The sequence below is a fragment of the Ammospiza caudacuta genome, chromosome 3 (assembly GCF_027887145.1).
Source record: "Ammospiza caudacuta isolate bAmmCau1 chromosome 3, bAmmCau1.pri, whole genome shotgun sequence".
Classification (NCBI taxonomy): domain Eukaryota; kingdom Metazoa; phylum Chordata; class Aves; order Passeriformes; family Passerellidae; genus Ammospiza; species Ammospiza caudacuta.
The window spans coordinates 25,662,018-25,685,301 of record NC_080595.1 but is presented as its reverse complement, the minus strand read 5'-3'; the positions used below and the strand labels follow the sequence as shown (position 1 = coordinate 25,685,301).

At 39.9% G+C, this 23,284-nt stretch overlaps 1 protein-coding gene across 1 annotated transcript in view; it reads left to right on the top strand.

The window, feature by feature from the left end:
• RPS6KC1 (ribosomal protein S6 kinase C1) overlaps positions 1-23,284 on the top strand; it is an 85,033-nt gene that overhangs the window by 16,742 nt on the left and 45,007 nt on the right. Inside the window, exons 5-8 of the mRNA XM_058801544.1 lie at positions 1,264-1,357; positions 5,056-5,115; positions 5,907-6,269; positions 20,387-20,505. Coding sequence (XP_058657527.1) covers positions 1,264-1,357; positions 5,056-5,115; positions 5,907-6,269; positions 20,387-20,505 — 636 coding nt within the window. The remainder of the gene's footprint in view (positions 1-1,263; positions 1,358-5,055; positions 5,116-5,906; positions 6,270-20,386; positions 20,506-23,284) is intronic.

Genomic DNA, 23,284 nt, shown 5'->3' with positions numbered 1-23,284 from the left:
TATCTATATGCTAGAGCAAAATTTTATCAAAGCTTAAGATTCTTCACTTGTTTTCGTGATGGAGTTATTGCAGTGTTCTTTAAAATACTTAAAATAATATTTTTTTAAGCTTTGGTGTCAATAAATGACTGGGAGACCGAGTTTAGACTATTTTACTTTTTGGTTTATTTGCATTTTTTCAGTTCTTTGGAAATACTTCTGTGGTTTTGGGTAGTTTTTCAGACCTCTCTTTCCTTCCTTTGCTTAATGAAAGTGTTAGTTTTAGTCTCCCAATGGATCTTTTCTGGCTTTGCAGGGAAATGAATAAAACTAGAAAACCAGTGTTTTTTTAGGACAAACTATGTCTTCAAGGGGGGTTATGCAAATGCAATAATTTAGGCTCATTTGTTAGCTGATGTCGTGTCATGCTTTCCTGTAAGAGAGCCTTAGGTTTGGTCTGTCACCAGCTCAGCCTGTGTGCTTTTAGCTCTACCCATGGGTGGTTTTGTTCCTTTTCAGATTTTTGTGGCTGTAGAGAGAGAGTCTTGGACAATGAATTCTTAGAAACATCTGAAGGGAGTGTTCTGATCATCTATGTGCTATAAACTCCAGAAGAATGAGCTGGCTTGTGTGAAAATGTGCTGGGCTGGTTCAAGACAGATTAGCAGTGCCTGTTTGTAATATGATTTTGAAAATGGTGCACTTTTTGTTAAAGTGGCATGGAAAGTGTGCACCTGTATGTGAAGCAGAAATTTAAGAAAATACTGAAATATTTAGGTGGTTTCTAATGCTATTGTTACTTCTCTTAGCTTTGATTCCTTTCAGGCTTGGAGAGGAATGTCCTCCTTGTATCTTTGTAAAGTCTCAGCTGTGATTGAACTCAAGATAGTGAGTCATGGGTGGGACATTAGTCTGATGGACAGTCCTGTGCTTGGGAGCACCACTGAAGGGCACAGACTATATGTGACACAATAGATCAGGAGCATTGTTATTCTCTCCCTGTTAGACTTGGGTGTGCAGGTCTGTGTGGTTCAAAATTCTGACACTGCAGTAGGCTAAATATTTAGATATCTAGTCAGTCTGTGGCAACCAAATATAGCTTAACTGAAAGTTCTTGTTTAATTTTGCAGACTTATATGGTTTAATTCAATTCATTAACTCTAAAGTAATGGAGCACTCACTGATAAGAAAAAAAAATATCATTTTGGCTATCACTTCTGTACAATGAGAATTTCCATAGAGCACAGCAGCTGAGTAATTCCTTTGCCTCTTTTTTTTTTTCAGGGTGGAGAGGTGCATGATGGCTCTGAGTTGATTGGTCCTGTTGAGCCTCTGTCTGACTCTCTGACTGACAACCTGTCTGACTGCAGCTCTGAAGGTTTGCTCTCTTTTCCCACATAACCTCATAGCATGATCTGTTTTAAAGCAGCTCATAAATGGCAAGTGGCAGATTTCTTCATGGAGCATTGGCCTCCAGTTTCTGTTTGCTTGTTGTGGCAAAAATGCTGAGCTGGGATTGGCAAGAGAGAAATTGGGCTCAGCAGAGCTGTCTGCACCTCTGGAAGTTTTATTCTAAAGGTGTACATGCTGACTTGGATACCATGTGTAGAGTAATTTTAGTGGCACTTTTAGGGGCAGTTCACTTGCACTAAAAAATAGTAGAGCTGTAAGGAAGGGTCAGTCAGCCCAAATAAATACTGTACTGGAGCTTCTTGCCTGCCTCTAGGCTGAGTCAGTGAAGCATTTCTGTGTACCATGCAATCTTTTAGATATTTATGTATTTCTGAGTTATTCTTGGTCCTTGTGATTTCCATGAAATTCTTCTTCAACTCTTAAGTTTTCCTTTGGAATTGCTTAGCACTCATGTATAAATCCACATTATTATACAAACACTTCTTAAGCTTACTTAGGAGGGGATCTGATCATTCTGGCCTAGAATTTGCTTTGATAAAGCAATCCTTGCAGGACAAAACATGGGTTTTGTCTTCTGACAGTGGTTGGTTAATTTTTTCACTTGAGGTTGTATGACTTGCACTGGGATCTCTGTGTAAATAACTTTGGACTTAGTTGTACAATATATTCTACATAGGAAGTGAGTTTTGCATTTTATTTTGTAGTACCTTCTAAGATGTTAATGAACTAATGTCCCCACAATATTTTGTTCTGTGAAGGGAAAAGTATAGAAGTTGTTGTTGTTTATATATAAAACCATTTAGATTTATGTTTATATAAAACGCCATGTTTATATATAAACATATATATTTATATATAAACATATATGTTTATATGTAATTGTTTAGTTGAAGAGGGCAGTTATGATAAATAGCACTAACTAGTGTTAAAGGGTTTTAATGATTTCTGTGAAATTTAACATTTCAGATTCTGACAATGCACTCACTTTACACTGTGCCCTATAAAATAGACTGCTTCTAAAAGTGCTTAATGTGAACGTATCTATTCATTATTCACAAGGGCCTCATTTTAGCAGAAGAAAACCACTTCCTTTATGTCAGATAAAATACTGAAAAGAAAAAAAATGCTGTAAAGTAGAAAAATTCTTTGATACCCTTCTGAATCGGCTGGAGGGCTTTTACAGGATCCTTGGAACAGCTATGAGCACAGGAGTTGGATGTGCTGAATGTGAATTTTGTGGAGTTACATTTTCTAAAAACCTATGTGTCTTCCAGCTCACATTGTCTTATGCTTGAAAGCAGATTTTGGTGGGCAGGAGGCTGTGGACAGAAGGAACGTCTGTGTTTAAAACCTCTAGATGGCAGTGGCAACACTCGGCCCTGAGTCCTCTCCCTGACTCTCCTCACAGCTCCTGCCTGCAGCTGATTTTTCCCAGTCTGATTATGGCAATTAACTGTGCCTGGTTCACTCTGTCACCTTCTGTGGGCATGCAAGGGCCTCCAGGTGGGCACTGCTCCTTCAAGCTGTGGTGCTGAGAAGTAGCAAATCCATCCCTTAACAGGTGCTGCTGTTTGCTTTTGAGGGTGGGTTGTGTTTTCTCACTTTTATCTGTTCTTTCCAGACAAAGTTCATTTTGCAGAAGGTGTGCACATTAATGGTGGAAGATGCAAATTGACAGTAGTAGGAATGTTTTTGTACCAAAATAAGCAACAATTATCTTGCTTGTTAAAGGAGGTTGGCAGTTCATGCTTTTGTAGGAATCTGCTTTTCAAGAGGCCAGGTTACCCAGGCTTTCCACCAGTTTTTGGAAACTGTGTTTCCTTTTCAGATATCTTTTTCAGACTAGTACAGAGATTTGTGTTCAATTTCAGCATCATTATTCTCATTTTATATTCCTGATAAACAGTCACTTTGTCTTCTCTGAGTACACTGGATGATGTTCAGATGTCCCACTTGCTCATCATAAATCTTTCTATATTAATTAACTTACCAGATTCTTTAGAGAACTTCATCAGGAAGTATATATTTATTTTCATTCTCTTTTTTCCTCTCTCCTGTTTTACCATGTACACATTATCTTTCCAGAAATAATCCTGTGCACCTGAGATGCTTTCTACCCCATAAGCTGACTGGAAACCCCATGACTATAGTTGTGTGGTGCCAGCTCTGGACTCTAAGCCTGACCTAAAGAAAAGTTTATTAGCTCAGGCTCTGTGCCATGCTAGCTGTGTTCATAGAGCTTTTGGTCCACTTGGCTACCAGACAAGAGCAAACGTGGTTTTGTTTGGCCTGTAGGGAAAGGAACTTGAGTCTCTGTGAAATCTGCTGTGTGGATGGGCTCTGATTCATCTCATCTGGATGACCAGAACACCCTTCCAAACCCCCCAGCTTTTCCTTTCATGGTTTCTCTCTGCACTCTTTGTCCATCAATCAGATCTGCTTTCATCACCTGGTACCTCTAAATGATGTTTAATAAATGCTCAGTTCTCCACCCCTAAATTTGATATTGCTGCCCCTAAATTGAGCAGGTGAATGGCCCATTATTATTATTATGCTAGTTAATGAATCTTCTGCCCTCCTCCAGCTTTTCTGTTGTGAGTTTTCTTTTCTTGCAGGACTGGGGGCTACACAGTTTTCTTCTCTGCCTGTACACTTCCCTTAATGGCCCTTCCCTGAGAAGATCAGGAACATTGTCTCCTGTGCACCCTGTCCCTTCCTCTGAAGTAGTATAGTGTCCTAAGTATCACTGTCCCTTGCTTTTCAGACAAAGGGTGGCTGGTAATTTGTTGTCCTTCATGTCTTTTTCCTCTCACTCATGTTAAGGACTTGCTGGCTTTTGGAAAAGCAGTATTTCTGCAGTGCCTTCTTACTCCTCTTCCATAAATTGTAAACTCCTGTAACTTTACAGCTGCAAAATGTAAAAGAAAGTTGGGAGTTAGTTGCCTTTGAGTCAGCTTCTAGCTGCTGCCATATACTTTTTGAAAATAAGTCAGAATATGTTACTTGGAAATGTGGTTAAACTCATCACTCTGACAATAATATATAGGAGAAAGCAGACAGCAGGTTTGAGCTCAGAATTTACTTTCTCTGTGCATGCAAACAGCTAAATGTCTTGACCTTGTTGCCTGTTTTATTGCCTCAGTGGGTACATGTGCCAAGGTGATAAAACAAACTGCTACTTGATATCCAGGTGGCACTGCCAAATTTGTGGCTTGCTCCATATGTCTCATGCAGAGTACTGTTCTGGAATGACGTTTTTGAGACTGAAAGCTGGCTTTTTTTTTTCCCTTGTGTGTAGGTCCCAGCTTTGAAAACTTTCCTGTTTTACATCTCCTTAGCTGTAAATCGTCAGAGCAGTGAGAGATAGGGACTATAGTCTTGCTGTTGTTGAAATGAGGTGGCGTGTGAGGTTCAAATAATCCCCTGTTCAAGCAAGACCTGTGTTTTATTTTTTAAATCTTGGAAGCAGTCAGAAATGGCAAACCTAATACCTATTTTTAATGGTGTGGTAGGAAATGGGTATCTCTGATAGCCAGTCAAAGAGCAGTTTCATATTATATACTTTTACTTATAGGAGGGTCATGTATTTTCATTCTGATGGCAAAGGAACTTGTAATCTGTTGTACACATGGGTGTCAGAAACATTTTTGTCCTTCTTTTCAGTTCGAAGGGATTTAAGTGGGCTTGATGATGTGACACTTACAAGCCAGTCGGAATGTGGAGGTGAGATCTAGAAGTTGTCTCCATTACATTTGTGGAAATTAAATCATTAGAAAACCCTAATTGAATGAATGCCTTTTATGGATGATAATCCTTACAGAATGAAATGGTATATATGTAAAATAGCATTGTTGCCTTTTATTCCCAAATAACCATGTGAAAAGTACCTGTGGTTTAGATACTGAAGGTCAGTTTGCAGTATGGGTGTAGTGACTTATGGCAAATGTAAAATAAAATGTGTTAGCTCAGATCTGAGTGATGAAAGAGGTGCTAAGTAATTTATTTTACCATGTGTTAGCAATGAAGGAAGATTATATGTATTACATGTCAGCTGAGTGCTGCATGATGCATAAGCTGACAGTAACTCTGTGTTAATTCAAACTCCTAATTTACTGTTTTGATGATGCTTCATCTTGCTGATTATAAACAGTATGTTGGGATTTCTTGCAACAGTAATTTGGCTCCTGTCACACAGGTTTAGTTTTGTAATTTCCTGGAGCCCAATGGTGAGCTGCTTTGGAAGTTTAAGTTGGGTGTTAGATGTTGGTCTCTTCATTCCCAGTACTGAAATGAAGACTGGTTGTTCTGCAGAGTTTGTCATTAATTTTTAAAATTATGTTTCTATAGGTACAAAAATTTTTTTAGAGGCAGCATTGCGATCAGGGAGTTTCTGTGGGTATTCTGAGGAAACTGCATAAGTGAAAAGAGCGAAATCTTTGCATGGGCTAAGGAATTTTGAAGGCTTCTAAGGTATGTGAGCAATCCAGAGTAATGGATGCCTTTCTGACTTCCAGGCTTCTCCAGTGACAGTGACCTGATCTCTCTGACAGTGGATGTAGATTCTCTCGCCGAGGTAGATGATGGAATGGCATCTAACCAAAGTTCTCCCAGTAGAGCTGCTGGCCTTTGTGTCACTTCTGAATCCCCAGTCCAAAGCACGCTGGCATCTGAGCAGGAGTGGAGCAAACCTGAAGGAGAAAAGGAAAGCCATGGTTTGTTTACTGGAAGCTTAAAATCCAAGCCAGGCAAACAAGATTACTTGGAGAAAGCAGGCGAGTTAATAAAACTGGCCTTGAAGAAGGAGGAAGAGGAAGATTATGAAACTGCCTTAAGCTTTTATAGAAAGGGGGTTGATCTGCTTCTGGAAGGTGTTCAAGGTATGGATCTTCTCATGCTGTTTGTCTTCTCCTTGGTTATGTTTGTTTATGACATTTCCATGGCTAACATCAGCTTACTGCATTGTAGAGAAGTGATCTGAAATGCAGAGTTACACGTGCCTGGCTTTCATGTACTTGATAGCTGTGTGTGTGTGTGTGAGAGAGAAACTTTTCTCTCTAAGACTGAATGATAATTTAGGGTCTCATCTTCCAAGTGCCCAGTATCTCCTCTGTTAGAATTGCAGCACAACCTTCAACTTGCAGGTAAGTAGCAAAGTACTCCACTTTTGCCTCTTTCCTTTTTATTGCCTAGCCATTAATTAATATGTGGCATTTGCAGCACTGTTGAAACATTATTTAATTTACATGGTTAAGTGAGGATTAATTATCCCCATTTTACGCTTGGGAAGAGGCAGACTCAGGTTAACTTCCCAATCACAAAAGGATTAGAATTGCTCTTGTCTCACAGCCTCTTGCTTCTTCCATTAAACTATTCTCCTTTTCTAGCTAAAGGATGCATAGAAACTTAAATGCTTGCATTGCTGGAGGAGAACAGGGTTTTTTACCTTTTCAAAAGACTTTGGTCTGTCAATATATGTCTGCAAAAGCTGTTGTTAATAGACTGGATGCAACTACATGCAAACTTCTTCCTCCTTGCACCTTGTCAGTAAGGGAGAAAATTTTTTCCTTTCTCTTTCTTGAGAATCTCAAGTGATAACCTCATGTAATCTGTGTTTTGTCCAACAGTGGCTTAAAACTATAAAGTACAGGGAAAGATTTGTTCTTTCCTGGAGTGAATTCAGGGTCTGTGTATTGTGCTTCTGTCCCACACAGATCAAATGAGTGAGATTAGAATTGTGCCTTTGTTTGACAGTGTACAGCACAGGTGCATTCTGCTCTTCCAGATCTGGACTTAGACATGAATGTACCAAACACACACAAGCAAGAAGCCTTTGCTGCATCCCAGTGGGATGCACAGTGGTGGTCCAGACCTTCTGAACAGTTCTAGCAATGGAAATTACCTGCTGAGCTGATTTAATGGGGCCTGGCAAAAAATAATGGGTAGGTTACTGATGAGAACTAGAGGTGTGAGCCAAGGTATGTGCTTAGCCTTTGCTTAAAGTGTCTTATACTTTTTGGCAAAAGTAAATCCACCTCTTTTCAAGTCTCAGTGATGTCAGTAGGGTTGCTGCTTTGCTGCTTGTTGTGGCTTTTCAATAGCATCCTTCCTTTCCTTGCCTGTGTTGTCAAAATGTTTTTCATTCTTAGTGTTGAATATGCTGGCAGTCTTCTTTTGGAGAGCCCAGCTATTCTTTCTTTGCAAGTACACTTTTTCATAGACCTGTGGGCCATTCAGTTGTGATCTTCTGAAGGATATCCTATTTTGTCATAAACACTCTGACGGCCAGCCATGATGCAAGGCTGCCATGATGCTGTTTTGAACTGACATTTCAAACTTCAACTTCAAAAGCTTTCTTTATTAAATAGTTTCAAACTGTTAGGGCATGAAAACAAGTCAGTCTATTGCCATCGGTTTTGCTGTGGTAATTACCGTGTATACTTGCGTTGTGGCAGTGGTTAAACATGTTGGCTTTGAATTCATGGTAATTCTTAGGGTAATACATTTGCTTTAAAGTTATGAAAGACTTTTTGCATATAAGTGACTTGCTTATGCATATGAACTTGTTAAACCAGAGTAGGTTGAACTTTTTATTTATATTTACCAAAATTTCCGCCAAGGATTTTTTCTTCTTTGCTGTTGACTAGGCTCTCTTCCAGCTGCCTCAGAAAACTGTTAATCCATTTCTATCACCCACTTATCCTTGCTTTTCAGGCTAGGAAGAAATTCAAGGGATCTTAGAAAATTGTGATATTCTGCTTGATTTTCTTGATGCCACTCACTGCAGTGGGAGTTGCTAATAAATGTTTAGTGATGGTTACTTGTGTGGTGTGTCAGCGCTCCTGATGGATGAGGAAACATGTAACCACCACCAGCACCTTTCTCTTTTCAGTCCCTGGCATTGTATCTGTATTGCACACAAGAGGGAGTAATGGGAATGAGTTGCATTTTAGGTGGCATCTTATCCTTTGGGATGATTCTTCACAGGGTAGTTCCTAGCAGCCAGCTAATTTTTCATTTCTCTATGTTCCCCTGCATGGCTGTGAAGGAATATTACTTCTCTTCTGGGCATTCACACTAGATTTGGGTAGATCCACCTAATTTTGTCCCATTCTCCTTGAAGCTTATGAAGTCTGGCAGACAGACACTGTTGCCCTCTTCATGATGGCAGGGCTGATCCAAACGTCTTCTTAAAAACGTGCCATCTCCTGATCTATGAGGGCAGTAAAAAAACCAAAAAACCCCAAACAAAACTTTCTAACCTAGCTGCTTTGTGAAGGCAGTGTGTTTAGCGTAAATACGTGAACATTTAATGTATATTTCAGTAAAAACCCACAAAGCTTCTACCTAATTACTTGTTATTTAAACACCCCAAGTTATGTATTTCACACGGGTAATCACATACTCCTTTCAAAGATAAGGATGGTGCAATTATTACAAAATGCTTCTGGTCGTCTGCCACTGATTATTTTGCACCTCTTCAGTGTAAATAAGACTTTGTAACAGCTGAGAGTGAAACACAGTGTTCATCCATCCTTACTCACCTGTGCAGTGCCGCTGTCTCTGTGCACAGCCTCTGCAGAACGGGCTGCAGGTGGCTTTTTCCCTGGAAATGCAGTGACACAGGAATACATACAGACCGTGGCCACGAGGTGGCGGCAAGGAAATAGAAATTGCCACCCGAGACCTGGAATCGGGCGGTTGTAGCAGCGCCCGGACATGGAAGGAATGCCGCCCATCCTCTGTGCTTCCAGCTTGGCTTTTGAGCAGAGCACTCGCTCAGGTGCAGCGCCTGTTTCTGACACCCATGTCTACAACAAATTACAAATTCCTTTGCTATCAGAATGAAAATTCATGACCCTCCTATAAGTAAAAGTATATAATGTGAGCTGCTTTGGTGGGTCTGAGGGGTGAGGCTGTGTCTGGCACCAGTCACTCCTTTAGGCTCAGCCCAAGATCTTCTTGACAAAACCATGCACGGGAAGGTTCAGTGCTGCAGGTTTATAGACCTTGCTGGTTAGTTTGAGGTAGGTGCTTCCCTACAGGCAGTTGAGCACACTTGAGCCTGTTATATTCCCGATGCCTTTCCAGCTCTCTGAGCTGCTGGCACTAGTGTTGGGTGAGGCAGGTGTTGTGTATTTGAGAAATGGCCATCTTGACTTTGTTTTCAGCTCTGTGCACATGCTCTCAAATGTACAGTGGTGTTAATTATTCTGGGCAAGGTGCACAAGTATTTTCTTTTGCTAGTCTCTTGCAGAGTTTAGTACTAAATCCTTTCATGTCCTGTTTATAGTCCTGCCGAGAGACCCAATTTGTGTCCCTTGGGGAAAGACTGCGTGCTCAGAGACTGGCGTATACCTTGGACTCTGGGATCTGCTCCTTATACATGTCTGGCCTACTTCTGCTCCATACTCATCTTTAGTATTAACCAGTTGTCAGTGGGAAGAAGAATGAAATCTTGGACTGGCAGTGTAGCCCTGGAACTGCACCTTTTGTGCCTTCCTGTTTCATATATACCAGAGCTGCCTTGCTTGCAGTGACAGGGAGTAGCTGCCATAATTTCCTTTTTGTTCTGAATATGTACTAATGCTGCTGCTCCTCTTGTCTTTTCTGGGCATTGCTGCGTGCTGGGTTTGGAAGCTCTTGTAAGACAGGTTGTGTAGCATGGTTCAACAATTCTCTAGGAGCTGAAACCTAGAATTCAAGGTTTTCTGCCTTTTTAAGCATACTGAGTATGCGAACTAACAGAAACTTTGGCTGACAATTATAACTGTTCCTTTGTTTTGTTAGTATGTCAGAGCACTTTGAGGTCAGTGCATTGCTTCAGGCCTAGAGATGGAAAAAAATGCACTAATCAATAGCAAGCCACCAACTTCCAGCTGGAAGTTAACTCTGTTTTATGCAAAGCAGTGCATTCCCTGACTTTGGTATAGGGCATAGTTTATGATAGGAAGAAGCAGATCACGAGACTGAAATTATATAGAGTTTTTTTTGTAATAAAGAAGGGAGTCCTGTTTGTATAGACTGCTTCTCTTTTTACAACAGCAGCCTTTCTTTAGATATATCCATTATGGATCTGGGCAGTCTGAGGTGTGTGATAAATGGAGTTAACACTGCTGCTTATTGCTGTGTTTCAGTAACACAGGCATGTGAAGAAGCAAGAATGCTACACAACCTGGCCAGCCTAATTCATGTAGAAAAGTACAGGATCTCTTCAATGTGTTTTAGAAACCAAATGTGTTTATTGCTGGTCTGTCCATGTGCACATTAACATCTGAAGGGAGACGACCCATTTACTCCATCGGAGTTTTGGGATGTTTGTTTTCACGTGTGTAGCAGCTGTGGCTGGGCAGAATGAATATTGATTTAGTTCAGGCAGCATGAACCCTGTTGCATGAAGTATGTGATGCCTCTGGAGTGTCAGCAGCACAAGCTGTTTTCAGGTATCTCTGTTTTGTGTTAGGGATCCACAAGTTCTGAATAAGCTGCTGGTGTCTTTGAAAGCAGGCTGTGAATGTCAGTTTTGCACTGCTCTTTGCTATTTTAATGTTTATCCAGTAAACAGAGCTGGAACAAAAATTACACAAATTACTGGAACCTTGCTAAAATGACTTTGACTTTTAACCCAGAAATGCATGTACAATGAAATGCTGGGAATACTTTGGACAACTAGACGATATTTTTGGATATACTGAAAACAAACCAACTTGTGCCTAATTACTGGGATTATGATGGGCTATGATTTGAACTTGTGATGGAGCCAGGGATGCAAACAGGAGCATGCTTGACAGAATGCCAAGAAGACAGTACTTTATGAAAAGGGAAACAGCCATGGCCTTCCACCAGCGCATTTCTGGCTTCCTTTGCTTGTTTGTTGAATGGCACTTGTGAAGACAACTTCTGTTACCACAGTAGCTATTTTAAATTCCTTTCACTTGTGAAGGCCTCTGAGTAGTGTTCTTCATTGATTGTTAACAGTTTCTGAGCTGTCCAGCAGATGTGTCTGGCTGTGGCAGTGTCTTTAAGGAAACAACAGACCTGTTTTCTGAGAAGGTGAGTTGGGGTGTGAGCTGATGTCTGCAGGGAAACCCTCAGAGTTGTGCTGAACTCCACAGGGAAGGTTGGTGATGGGATGACTGATGCAAGTGTCATTCCCCCTGCCCTGACCTTAGGCTTCTGTGTTCCTATGGTGTGTTATCACTCAACCTGTTTGCTGTAGAGCTGTTTGGGCTGAGCTTTCTGAGCAATGCTACAAAGTGCTCCCTCCCTTCTAGTGCTTCATACAACCTTGAAATTACAGCTGCTGCTTCAGAAGAAAAGTGTGTGACAGGACTTGTCTGTTGATAAGCAGCTGGATTAAGAATGGATGCTGGAAATACTGTGGTTGGTTAAAAGAAAAAAAAGTCACATTTCACCATGCTACCAGTGATGCTGAAACACATGCTGGTATGTTCATAATTGGAATGTGTTGTCTCCAAGCCCATTGCAGACCATACAGAGCTTCAGAGCAGATCAGTGCTGTAGATCCTTCACTGTGCAGTAGGTGCTGCATGGACTACCCTGAGTGATGTCATTGCCTATGTGGAAGTGCTGGGTTTAGACACCTCGTTGTGGCAAAGCAGTAAAATACAGTGTGTGCCAGTAAAGTATGGTTAATGTATGTAGTTAATGCCAGCAACTGGTTACTGTATAAATACAGCCAGATTTGGCTATGTAAAGGAACACTTAAGGCAGAGTTCCATTTAAACTGCAGGACTTGTCTGCACCAGGAGGCTGATAAAGGTGTGAGGTTCAGTACATGCTGCAGAGCTTAGAGCTTTGCAATACATGTAAAAGTGAATTGTAGCAATACCTGCAAGCCAGTGTGTAGGGTGTGATGCAGAGATGACTCTGAATGTGGTTACTTAGCAGGTAACTGTTAAAGAATTAATAAATATGTGACCAGGTGAGCCTTAGAAATCTCATTTTCCTTCCCTCTTGGGACACAGCTAGCTCCACTGACTTGGTGCTGTTCTGACCTTTCCAAGATTGGAGTCTTTCCTCATAGCAGTTCCTTGCCAGGCTGCTGCCTGTGCCTGGCCTCTTTGACAGACATCTCTTCCAGCCTGCACTGCCTTTTATCTCAGCTGTTGTTAGCCACAACACTTAGCTGCAAAGTGCAGGAATCTTTTTTGACTGTAGCTGTGTGGGGTTTCTGCCTCCCATCAGAAGACGCAGTAGGGCTGCCACAGTTCTTGCAGCATGCAGGGTAGACAGGGCAGACTGATTAGGTTGCAGTGCCGCTGCTGTCCGCAGGTGAGAAATTTGAAGTCTCTGGCTGCAGAATTCAATGCCTTAGGCACTGTAGGTGAATTGAGGCAAATTACTGGAATAGAAAAATTGCATAGATAGGTTTAAGGGCATGATGCTGCATGATAATCAGTGCTCTGATTCTCTCCCAAACAGTTCTTGCATATACAGCTTCTCTCTTTTCACATCCCCCTTTTCTCTTTTACTGTCCTCTTTTCCTCTTAACTCTTCCGGTATCTTAAAATAGCCTCCTTAGCTTCAGAGCTGTCTAGGACTAGTATGGGTTTGATCTCTTTAAGGCCTGCTGCTGGGTCTTCTGTTTTAGAGATTCTTGTGAGTGCTCGGGGAAAAATACCGTTTCCCATAGCAGTATATAAAAATACATATGAATTGCATTTAATACATAAATAGGAGTAATATTAGACTGTCAGGATTTATGAATCTCATAATTGGGTTTTTTTAATCTGCCTTTTTCTTTTTTTTCCCATGCACTAAACTGTTCTTACTTGAAGGGATAGGTGTCTGTGTGCCTGGATTCCCTCTGCTCTGAAGCAAGGAAGTTTGTGGATGCTGGTTCTAATTTGAACTTGTCCTTTTAGTCAAGAAGTGCAGAGAAGTTGGAAATTTCCTCTCACTCATGGTGGTGGCCTGGATAACATCTATCCTTGCCCTGGCTGTCAGTGTTCTTCCCCTGTTCCATTGGTGCTTGTGTTGGAGGACTTGCTGCTGCTGTCACCATTTTGTTCCCTCCTCTGTGCTAGAATGTCACTGCTTGTCCTTCTGTCTTGAAACACTTAGAGTGTAGTTCTATGGAAGAACATTCAAGAATATTTGTCATATTAAGTCTTATTTGGGCAAAATACCCTACAGTTAAGACTACAAGTATTAGCAGATAGATGGGAAGTTAAGACTTTCCTCCCTGAAGTGCTGCATGCTGTGACCATTAATTTTATTTTTCCCAGGTACATGAAAAGCTACCACCACCTTGTGGATTTAACATGAGAGTTTATCTAGAAGCAGATGTTTGTTGGTTAATATTTCTGGCAAGTTACAACATCTTCAGTGTTACTGACTCCTTTACTGGTCACTCAAACACATTTCACCCACACCATCTTCTGTGTAATTTTAACTTTGGCAAATGTGCCAACATTTTTTTTTTCCCTAGAGAGATGTTTACCTAGCCATTTACATGACAGGTGTGTAGCCAGCCATAGGTTTTCTACAGGATGTAGAACTGGCAACTTCCTAGGAAATATAGATCTCTAGGGGTCTCAGGCTACCTGCAGTGAAGATGATGTAAGTAACATACGGACATAATAGTTACCAGCACACTGGAAAGTTGGAAGAAGAATTTGTAGGCATTCACTCACGGTCACAAATTTGTGCTTTAGTGTGAAAGGTTTAACTTCTAAGTGGCTTTTCTTCTTGGTTGATAGAGTGCAGTACTGTCCTGAATCTTCAGAAAAGCAAGAAAGAATGGTTCTGATAAATGTGTTGCATCTTAATAAATTCTGTCTCTCTCAAAACATTAAGAAAAAATAAAAAGAAGAAAAAAGATCACTTCAAGCTGTTTTATCATAATGGGCTTAACCTTTGTCTTATTATTTAATATTTACAGGTTTTTTTCAGCAGCAGAATTTGATCAGCACCTCAAAGTAACTCGCTGTTAATATAATGTAAAGCATACTAGAGCTGATGAGGTAGTGGTCTTATTTCACAATTCCAAGCCCCACCTGCTGCTCAAATCTATAGCTCTTTCCTTGATGCTGCAGTATCCGTCTACCCCGGCACCTGCCACATTTCACTTAAGTAATTGTTTGAGAATTAAAGGTTACCCTCCCTCCTGTGAAAGTTGGTGGAGACTCGTTCCAAAATCAGCAGCTTTTCCCCTTCCTGAAATAAATTTTGGGGTTATAAAACAGTGTCCAAAGTCATCACAAACCCGTGCTGGATTATGAGTCGCATTGTCACTTATGGTGTGCCTGAGCTTTTGTTTGGCTAATATGGACAAAGGAGTCTGCTTCACATGATGTAAGAAGTGTTTGCCCTAAGAAGAACAGAGGTCCTCTTGAACCAATTAGGCAAAAATAACAGCTGGGCTACCCACTAATAAGGAAGGTGCTGCTAAACCTCTTTTCATTGTGAGAAGAAATAAATCTTTTAAGGCTTACTCCCTTGCATTTTTATAGAGAGCAATTCTTTGAAAAATTCAGCAATCCAGCTGGGTGATATGTGCAGGAAGACTGTGAAGAAGATAAAGAAACTTTAAAAAATAAAAAATGGTATTATAGCTGTTAGATTTGGCAATTATAAATGTTTCATTGAAGATTTCAGTATTTAGAGAAAGTTTTACTGTTTAAATTGTGGAGTTTGGGGCTGGCACAACAGGCAGTCTCGTACAAGTTCCTTGTAGCTTGTTCTGCAAGAGGATATTCCTTCCTGGAGCAAATCTCTTCTGATATCTTCTTTAAAGGAAGGCAGCCCACATATATTTTTAGTAAGTCTGAGAGAAAAGCAGGAAGAGGAGGTCACAGAGGATTGGGACAAGTAATATTAACTTTATGGCCTTACTTTTTCTCTGAAAGTATTCCTGTCCTGGCCACCCACCTACTCAAGTAGGGAGTGCACCTGTGTTGCCCTGACAGATTAACTCTTGCTGAGGAAAACCTCTTAACACCTTAAGGGGTATGATTTGGAACTGGTCAGGCACAAAGAAAGGAAGGGATATCTAGAATTCCTGGGTGGGTGCTACATTTAATGATTTAATGATTTTTGGGTTTTTTTGTATATGTTAGTAGCAAGTGGCAACTAGAACTATCTTTGTCATCCAGAGGGAAACAGATCTTCCCCATGACTTCCTCCTGGATCCTTGGAAGAGAATAGTTACACACCAGAGCAACTTTGACAGCACTTCTGTGTGTCTGAGATGTGTTCCCCTTGTAGTATCCCAGATTATTTGAGGAAAAGGGACAGATTTTTGTCCACAGTCTTTACTGACCCAGTTTTTTTTATTTGTCTAAGTTTATTGAATATGGCCCCCTTTCAATAGCTTTTTGCTGTTACTACCTAAGCATTGGTAGTTTTACTATATGATAGAATTACAGAAGATTTGATGTGTGAATGAGCAGTTACCTGAGCTGAACACTTGAGCATTAAGTTAGCTGATCTCTCCAAGCTGTGTCCTCTTCTGAGGTACTGTGAAGTGTGAGTGAAGATTCTGAGCAGAAGACAAACATAAATATTGCTGGTTTTCCAGATGCCACTGCTATACATTATGGAAGTGCTCCTTGTTTGTGTTTTTTATTCAAATCAGTGCACTGTGGGCAGACAATTAGACAAGTCTCAGAAGAACTCACTGGCACAATTATTCCAATATTTGTGGTTTTCCTCTGTCGAACCCTCAAAATCATTTGAGTGTTGTTAGGAGTATCTGTGTTTGTAAATATATTGTAGCTGAGCTGTCTTTAGAAATATAAATTAAGGAACAAATTTTAAATCATTGGCTGCTGTCCTAATGTCCTGGCTTACTGTTACTTTGGTCAGCGGGTGGCCTGGTCAGCCTTTCCAAAGCCAATTTTCATTTTAGGATATTTTTACTTCTTTGAAATAGGCAAAGCCTTTGGAAAATGAGGAAGCAGCCTGCTTGTGTTTCTGTGTGTGGATGAAGGCTTATATGTGTAACAAAGTAGCTGTAGAGTTTTTATATTCTGTTTGCAGTAATAGTAAACAGAGCATCTAAAATAACCACTTGCACATTGCAACAAACACATCATCATTTGCTTAAAAAGAGTTATAATTACAGTTGACGAAGCATGGACACCATAAAAAATGCATTAGTTTAGCTTGACACATTAATTACCTGTTTTTGCAGATGTTTTTATATATTGTTGTGTGAACAGTTTACAAAATAATTACAGGAAAGTCATATGGAAAATAAACTAAGTGGGTGGTTTCTCGCCTTAATATTTTCATTCATGTGAATCTGTGTGAGGCACAGCTGCTCTGTAGCAAAAGCAGAGAGAGAGAAATGGGGAATCTTGAGGGGTTTTTATTCTAAGGTCCCTATGATCAGCCTTGCTGCACTTTTATATCTTGCTTTAGCAGTGTAGTTTTTAAAAGTGTAAAATGACATTGCTGATTTAATCCCAGTGTTCAGGAGGGGGGAGAAGCTTTGATCCTGATCAGATGAAACATAAATCTTCTAGTATCTAGGAAAATAAATGAAAAATCAATATTATTTAAAGCAGGATGAGCTTTTATGAGCAGTTGTAAAGATTCATCAAAGGCTTTGACACAGTTTAAACATTTCCTGTTTGCTGGCATTTTAAGAAAAATGCCTTTCAAGTTTAAATTGTAATTAGAGAGATACCTCTTTAGATTATTGTGAGCTAACCACAGAGTGGAAATAGGAGCTCAATATGCTCACACAATATTTAAATCAAAAGTTCTTAACTAGGAATAAATGATTATTCCTAATTTATTATAAAATTAAATTGATGCTTTTGAAAATACATTTTGCTTAACCAAAACCAATATTTCATGACAAAATGTAACATTGCATTTAGAAAAACCCATGGAGTCTGAATCACAGCTTTGACATCTGTCAGATATAAGGATTTGTTCTAGTACTGTGTTTTAGTGATTTATTTGGTTTTAAGTGAACAGTTCTATGACCTCGAATTTGGCACAAATGCTAAAGATTATTTTTAGCTTAATGGGGTCTTTATTGTTACTGTCTGTATTTGAGGCTTTTTAAGTAGCATTTACTTGTTTATTAAATTTATATCCTGTATTTATTTACAGATTTTTGTGAGATATTGGCTGTTTAAATGGGAATTTGTATTGCAACGTAGTTTTTTACATTTTCTTGGTTAAACTAATGCAAAAAAATAAAAAGCCAAAATCCTATTTCCATGAACCTAATTCTCAGTCATCCACCTGTTAAAGTATTCAGAGACTGAACTGTTAATGATCTTATCCACAAATACAATATGAGAACTTGTTGAATAAATGTTATTTTTTGAATTCACACCCTTTTTTATGGCTGAAGATTTTAATGAGAGGAACAGCTTGCAAAGGTTATTTAACAAATTACTCGGGAAGGAAAAGTAGAAGGAAAACTGGAATTAATGTCTTGTGAAAGTAGGGAGAACAAAGACAGCTCTGAGGGGACATCCTAGCTGGTTTGCCTTAATTACTGTAAAATTACTGAAGCATTGGAAAAAAGCAAGAAACATCCAAACTAAATACACATAACTAACAATTAAGCAGTAAGCTTGACTTTTATGATAGCCTTAGACACTGACCTAGCAGTTTTCTAGCAGCTTGAAGGAAATGCTGGCTGCAGAGTTTATTGTTGCTGTGCAGATGTCTTGCTTTCCCCGAGCAGCTGCCACTTGGTGTGTCTGAGAGAACGTGGGTGCTCACCAGTGCAGCAGCACGACGAAGTTTGGTGGTGCTTTCACACTACCTGCAGAGATGAAAGCCAGAGTTAGTCCTGTTTTAGGAAATTGCAACACAGGCTTATTGAAAAAAAATACTGTGTATCTATTCTCTTTTGATAATGCCAACTTCAACTTCAAAGAGTTGAGTGATGCTATTTTTTTGTTTTTATCCTAAGTGGGAATAAGACTGGCAGTCTTAGGAAGGCAATTTTTAACCAAGATTTCCTGAGGTCTTTAGAATGAGAGAAATTACTGAGATATTGATAAATAGCCATAATTTCGTATGCTGAAAGTGCACTGAATTTCTGTCTGTCTCAAACAAAGTGTAGACAAAGGTTTTAGCAGAGCAGTCTCGTGTCTATATTCAGGGAGGGAACAATCACTTTTTCCCCCTGCTGTGAGGTGAATAGTAAAATTTACAAGTGACCACTTATCTCAGAACTTGGAGTAGACCCAAAGTCTCTTCTGCTTACTCTTGATGGAGTCTGGGTGTGATGGTTCTGTGTGTTTGGGTAGTCTCTAGTCGTGATATGAAAGGAATGGGAGTCTCTATTTTAAAACAATCCACCTTGACCCCTGCCTTTCATTCTGTCCTTGAAAATCTCACAATGTCTTACACATTGCCACAATTGCCCCCTGAAAACCTCCTGCAGTAATTTCTGAATGCAGGCATTCACACAGTAAGTTCTCTATCAGAAGTTCCATAATAAGCTTGCCCTTTTTTATGAGACTGATTCTTGATAACCCACAATAATCCTGTTTTTTTTCTTATCAGTTACAAAGTTTCTGGTTGAACTCCTTCAAGGTTACACTCGGTTCCTTTCATGGCCCGGTGATCGGTGTCTTACGAGCTCCCGCCTTTGTTAATATCTGTTATCTGCTGTTGGTTGGGGTTTGTGTATCTGTGTGTTTAATTTATTGCCTCTCCTGTTCCTTGCCTTGTCTTTCATGTGGAGTAGCTGTTGGACAGATATCCTTGCAGTTCCTTGCCCTGTTGAGCATCGGTTTGAGAGGTGCTGCTTGCACCTGGCAGTGCAGAGCCTGTCACAGTCAAGGCTTTGTTTCTGCGAGTCTTGGATGGCCTCAGTTAGGGCTGGGAGAAACTGTCAGGGCCATATCAAGTCTCTGCTGTCCTTCAGTCTTCTTCTGGGACAGTTGTCTCTGTCTTTTTTCAGCATAATTTTCTCATGTCTCTGTTATAACAATTGTGTCTCACAGTCTCTTGGTTGAGGTTGGTTGGGTGTTGCCATCACAGGTTGAGTCTGTTACAGCAATACATCACTCAGGATGTGAATGCCTAAACCAGACTGAAAACTTCAGAGTGAATTCAGTGTTTGTGTGGTGCCATGTGGTTCTCACCAAGAGTTTGGCTAGATCAGAAATAATGCAGTGGTTGTTTAGCCATCTGGAAAGTGAAGTAGTTGGTGCAAGTGCTTATTGCTTTCTTCTCATGTTACCCCAAGACAAGAGGCAAGGAATGTCTAGCATAGAAAAGCTGAGAGCAGGAGTTCTTACTGCCTCTCCTCAGTTGCCTTCTTGCTTTCAATAGCATTTCTAGGCTTCATGTATAATTAGGAGAGTCCATACTGGACGCTTGATGTCGCAATATGACATGAAATGAATGACACTCACATGCTGGGATGTCTAAGGCAAAAAAGCATGTTTATTTTTGGACTTTGATATTTATAGAATTCTAAAAGTAACTATGGATTTGAGGATGAAATTGCTACTTCTCCAACCACACTGGTCAAACTAACAGTCTACTAATTCTCTCCTCTTCTAGAAAGTAATGCAAAATAATGATTATTTTGATGAAAAGTGTATGAGAAACTCTATTACAAAAATGTAAACATCAGAAGGATTAGGAGAACTTTAGAAGAACAGGATGACAGCCTGAGGAAAAATTTGTTGTTTTGTTGTAATCATCTTGTTCTGTCTTTCCTAATTGATTTTCCTTTTTGGAATGCAGGGTTTGGATCAGTGGTTTGTTTCAGTTCTTATCTATGTTACCATGGGAACATATACCAAATAACAGAAATATTAGGAAACGCTTTTTATTTACCATAGTCTATAGCAAGGCTTAATTTGTTATTTTTGTAGAACTCTGAGATCATAGTACTAGATTTTTAGAAGATGCATATCTTTAGGTTTGATTAGGAATAACCCAAAGCAAATCAAAAAGGTAGAATCAAAGTAGTCATGTGCTTTGATTACTTAGTACCTCTCTCTTTATAGAAAACATGACTTTTTTTTTCTTCATTGAGGTGAATCAAGTCCAACTCGTCGAGAAGCAGTGAAAAGGAAGACTGCAGAATACCTTATGCGTGCTGAAAAAATTTCCAGTCTCTACCATAAAACCTCTGAAGATACATCTGTTTCTATGGTAGGCTTTAATTAATTTTTTTCTGAATTATTTTTTTCCAGAATTTGTTATAATTAAGTAGCAAAGCATATTCTAGCTTAAGGTTCAAAAGCTGTCTAGAATTTCTCTTTTGGGAGGCTGGAGGAGTATTTTGATGTTGTGTTTCTGTTAAGTTGCCATTCTTTCTGATTCTTCATAATTGTACGAGGAGTGCTTGGTTTAACACAGGACTGCTTTTCATGTGCTTTCCTACTGCTCATGGTTGATGATGTAGACATTTTTCATCATGCTGAAGAATCTAAAGGTAAAGGAAAAAATCACTCTAGAGTGTAACATTTCATTTGACTTTTCCATGAGAATGCTGGTTGGTCCTGTAGGGAGGGAGAAACCTGTTGATTTCTTTAGCCTGGCACATAGTGAGGTATCACAAGTGAGTCAAGCACAGAGTAGAGGGGATCAAATTAATTTTCCACAGAACAAGTCCTTAACAGAGCAAAGGTTCTTCCTGATCCTTTGAAATGTCTCTCTTGGATATGCTTGTGGGATCAGTTCCTTTTTGATTTTTGAGAAGTTTTTGTGCTAATTTCTTGAGCAGAACACCTTTATCTGTGCTTGTACAAAAGACAAACAAAGCTTGTTCTAAGACACCCTCCATAAATATCTAACTTGCCCTTGCTTAAACAGTTCCTTTAGGATTTATCTGTTTCTACTTTAGACTTTTACTGCAGTCATGTTAAACTGTGTTATTGTCAATGACTGCCCTATTGCAGTAAGTATAAAAGCTGCAAACTTCCTGACTCTCTAATATCAAGGGATAACAAAAGGGATAGAAGATTATTGCTTCTTACTTTGCACAGATCTAAAAATGTTTTAAGGAGACAACTGCTGCAAAAATTCTAAAAGCCTTCTAAAAGCTGTCTATCTAATAAGTAAATTTAAAAAGCAAAGACACTGATTTTTTAAGGGTAGATTATTTCATGTTGAGAGCCTACAAGTACAATTTTGAGGATGTTCCAAATGGGATATATTTTGTGAGGCTTGGAGTCTTGCTGTTGCTATGAACTGTACTTTGAACAATTTAATATTTTGGACAGATACGAACTCCTACTAGGTATTCTTTCTTTGGGTCAAACACCCCTGAAAATGGGGAAGAAGCTGTATTGAATGGAATCCTCAGTGTGTTTGGAAACTGAAGAACAAGAGAAAAAAAACCACGAACAACCTATTTTTGCCTTTTTATAAGTTTAAAAACTAACTGTGGTTGGGAAGGAGGAAGAAATAGGTTGCATTTTTCTGTGTGAGCTTGAGAGGTAAAGTATTTCCTCTTTTATGCTGTACTGAGTAAGACACATGCCTTCTTTGCAGATCCAAAGAAAAGCAGGTTTAATTGGGATAAGACAAGAAAAAATAAAGCAGACAGAATAAAAAACCTTTCTCCTGTGTTGAGACTCAAAATTGACAATCATGGCAAATCTTGTTTTGTACAAAGTGTTGCACCTTGGTGATTCTCCTGTTTACAAAAAAGGCCATGCAGCCATGATTTAGCCTTGTTTTTTTCCCTAAGTTTGTAAATGTATTTTAATGTCCTTTATTTGCTGCTCTTCATAATGCATGAATTTTACTTTTATATTAGAATTTTGGAATTTGCTGAAATTGAGGGCAGAAGGTCTTTATGGGTCATGATAGTTGTGGTGAGAAACAGCTTGTCTCTTGTTCATAGCTGAAAGTTACCTGGGAGAAGAACTTAACTCCCAAAATTATGTGAGGGTAGTGGTAGGGACCACAAATAATTGGCATGCTCTGTGCTTTTGCTTAATGTCTTAAGGAAAATAAGGAATGTGACTGTTCCCATGTGTTGGCCGCTGAGCAGGCCTGAATTGTTGCACTTTAGTTACTGCTTATTATTTTTACTTCCCAAGATAGTTTATATTGGAGTTTGCATGAATTATTCCACTCCATATGGACAGTGATAAGTGCATTTGGGAGATACCAGTGGCAACTTGCACATACTTTGTGTCCTTCTCCTAAAGATATTAAGTGCATGATGGTCAAAGTTAGTGCAGTACCTGGGCCCCTGTTAGGAGTGGCAGAGTGCAGTTTTGCTATGGAAAGCATGGTTTTCTGCAGGGAATGTCTTGGGCATTTGCACCTTGGAGGAAGAGGTCTGGCTAGTGAGTGGGTGTGGGCATTTAAGGCAAAGTGCTCTTGTTCATGACCTGGTGTCACAGGGCAAAACTGCTTTGTCACCCCTGTCTGCTGGAGGTGGCTTTGTGTTTCCTGTGGTGCCCTTAAAAGGAGCAGTCATGGGCATCAGGACTAGGCTGACCTGTCCTTCTTACACATGGAATTTTACCTCCTTCTCCTCCACCAGGCCAGAGACCTGTCCAGCAAGGGAAGGGGCAAGCTCAGAAGTGCAGGTTCAGTTATTGTCCTGCACTTCTCAGCCTGTCAGATCTCCCAAAGGCCTGGGATGCCAGCTGTGTGCTGAGCCATGTGCTGAGCCCCCTGCAGCAGTCTCAAAAGATTGTGCCCACTAAATGTGCCCTTTGCCATCTGAGCACCTTGTGAAGATAAAGCACAGAGCCTGGCTTTTCTCTGGGAGCCCAGGCAAGGAGGAAGTGAGCCATTCTTTCATGGCTGGAAATGCCAGGCCCTCGCCTCTTCCAAAACCAGATTTCCCTAAAGAGGCAAAAGTCTGGTATTTGAGAGCTGAGAAGCAAAATTTCCTTTGATGTCATGGAAACCAAATGAAGAACAACTACTTTGTTACTTTTCAGCAGTGCAGTTCTCAAGGATAGCA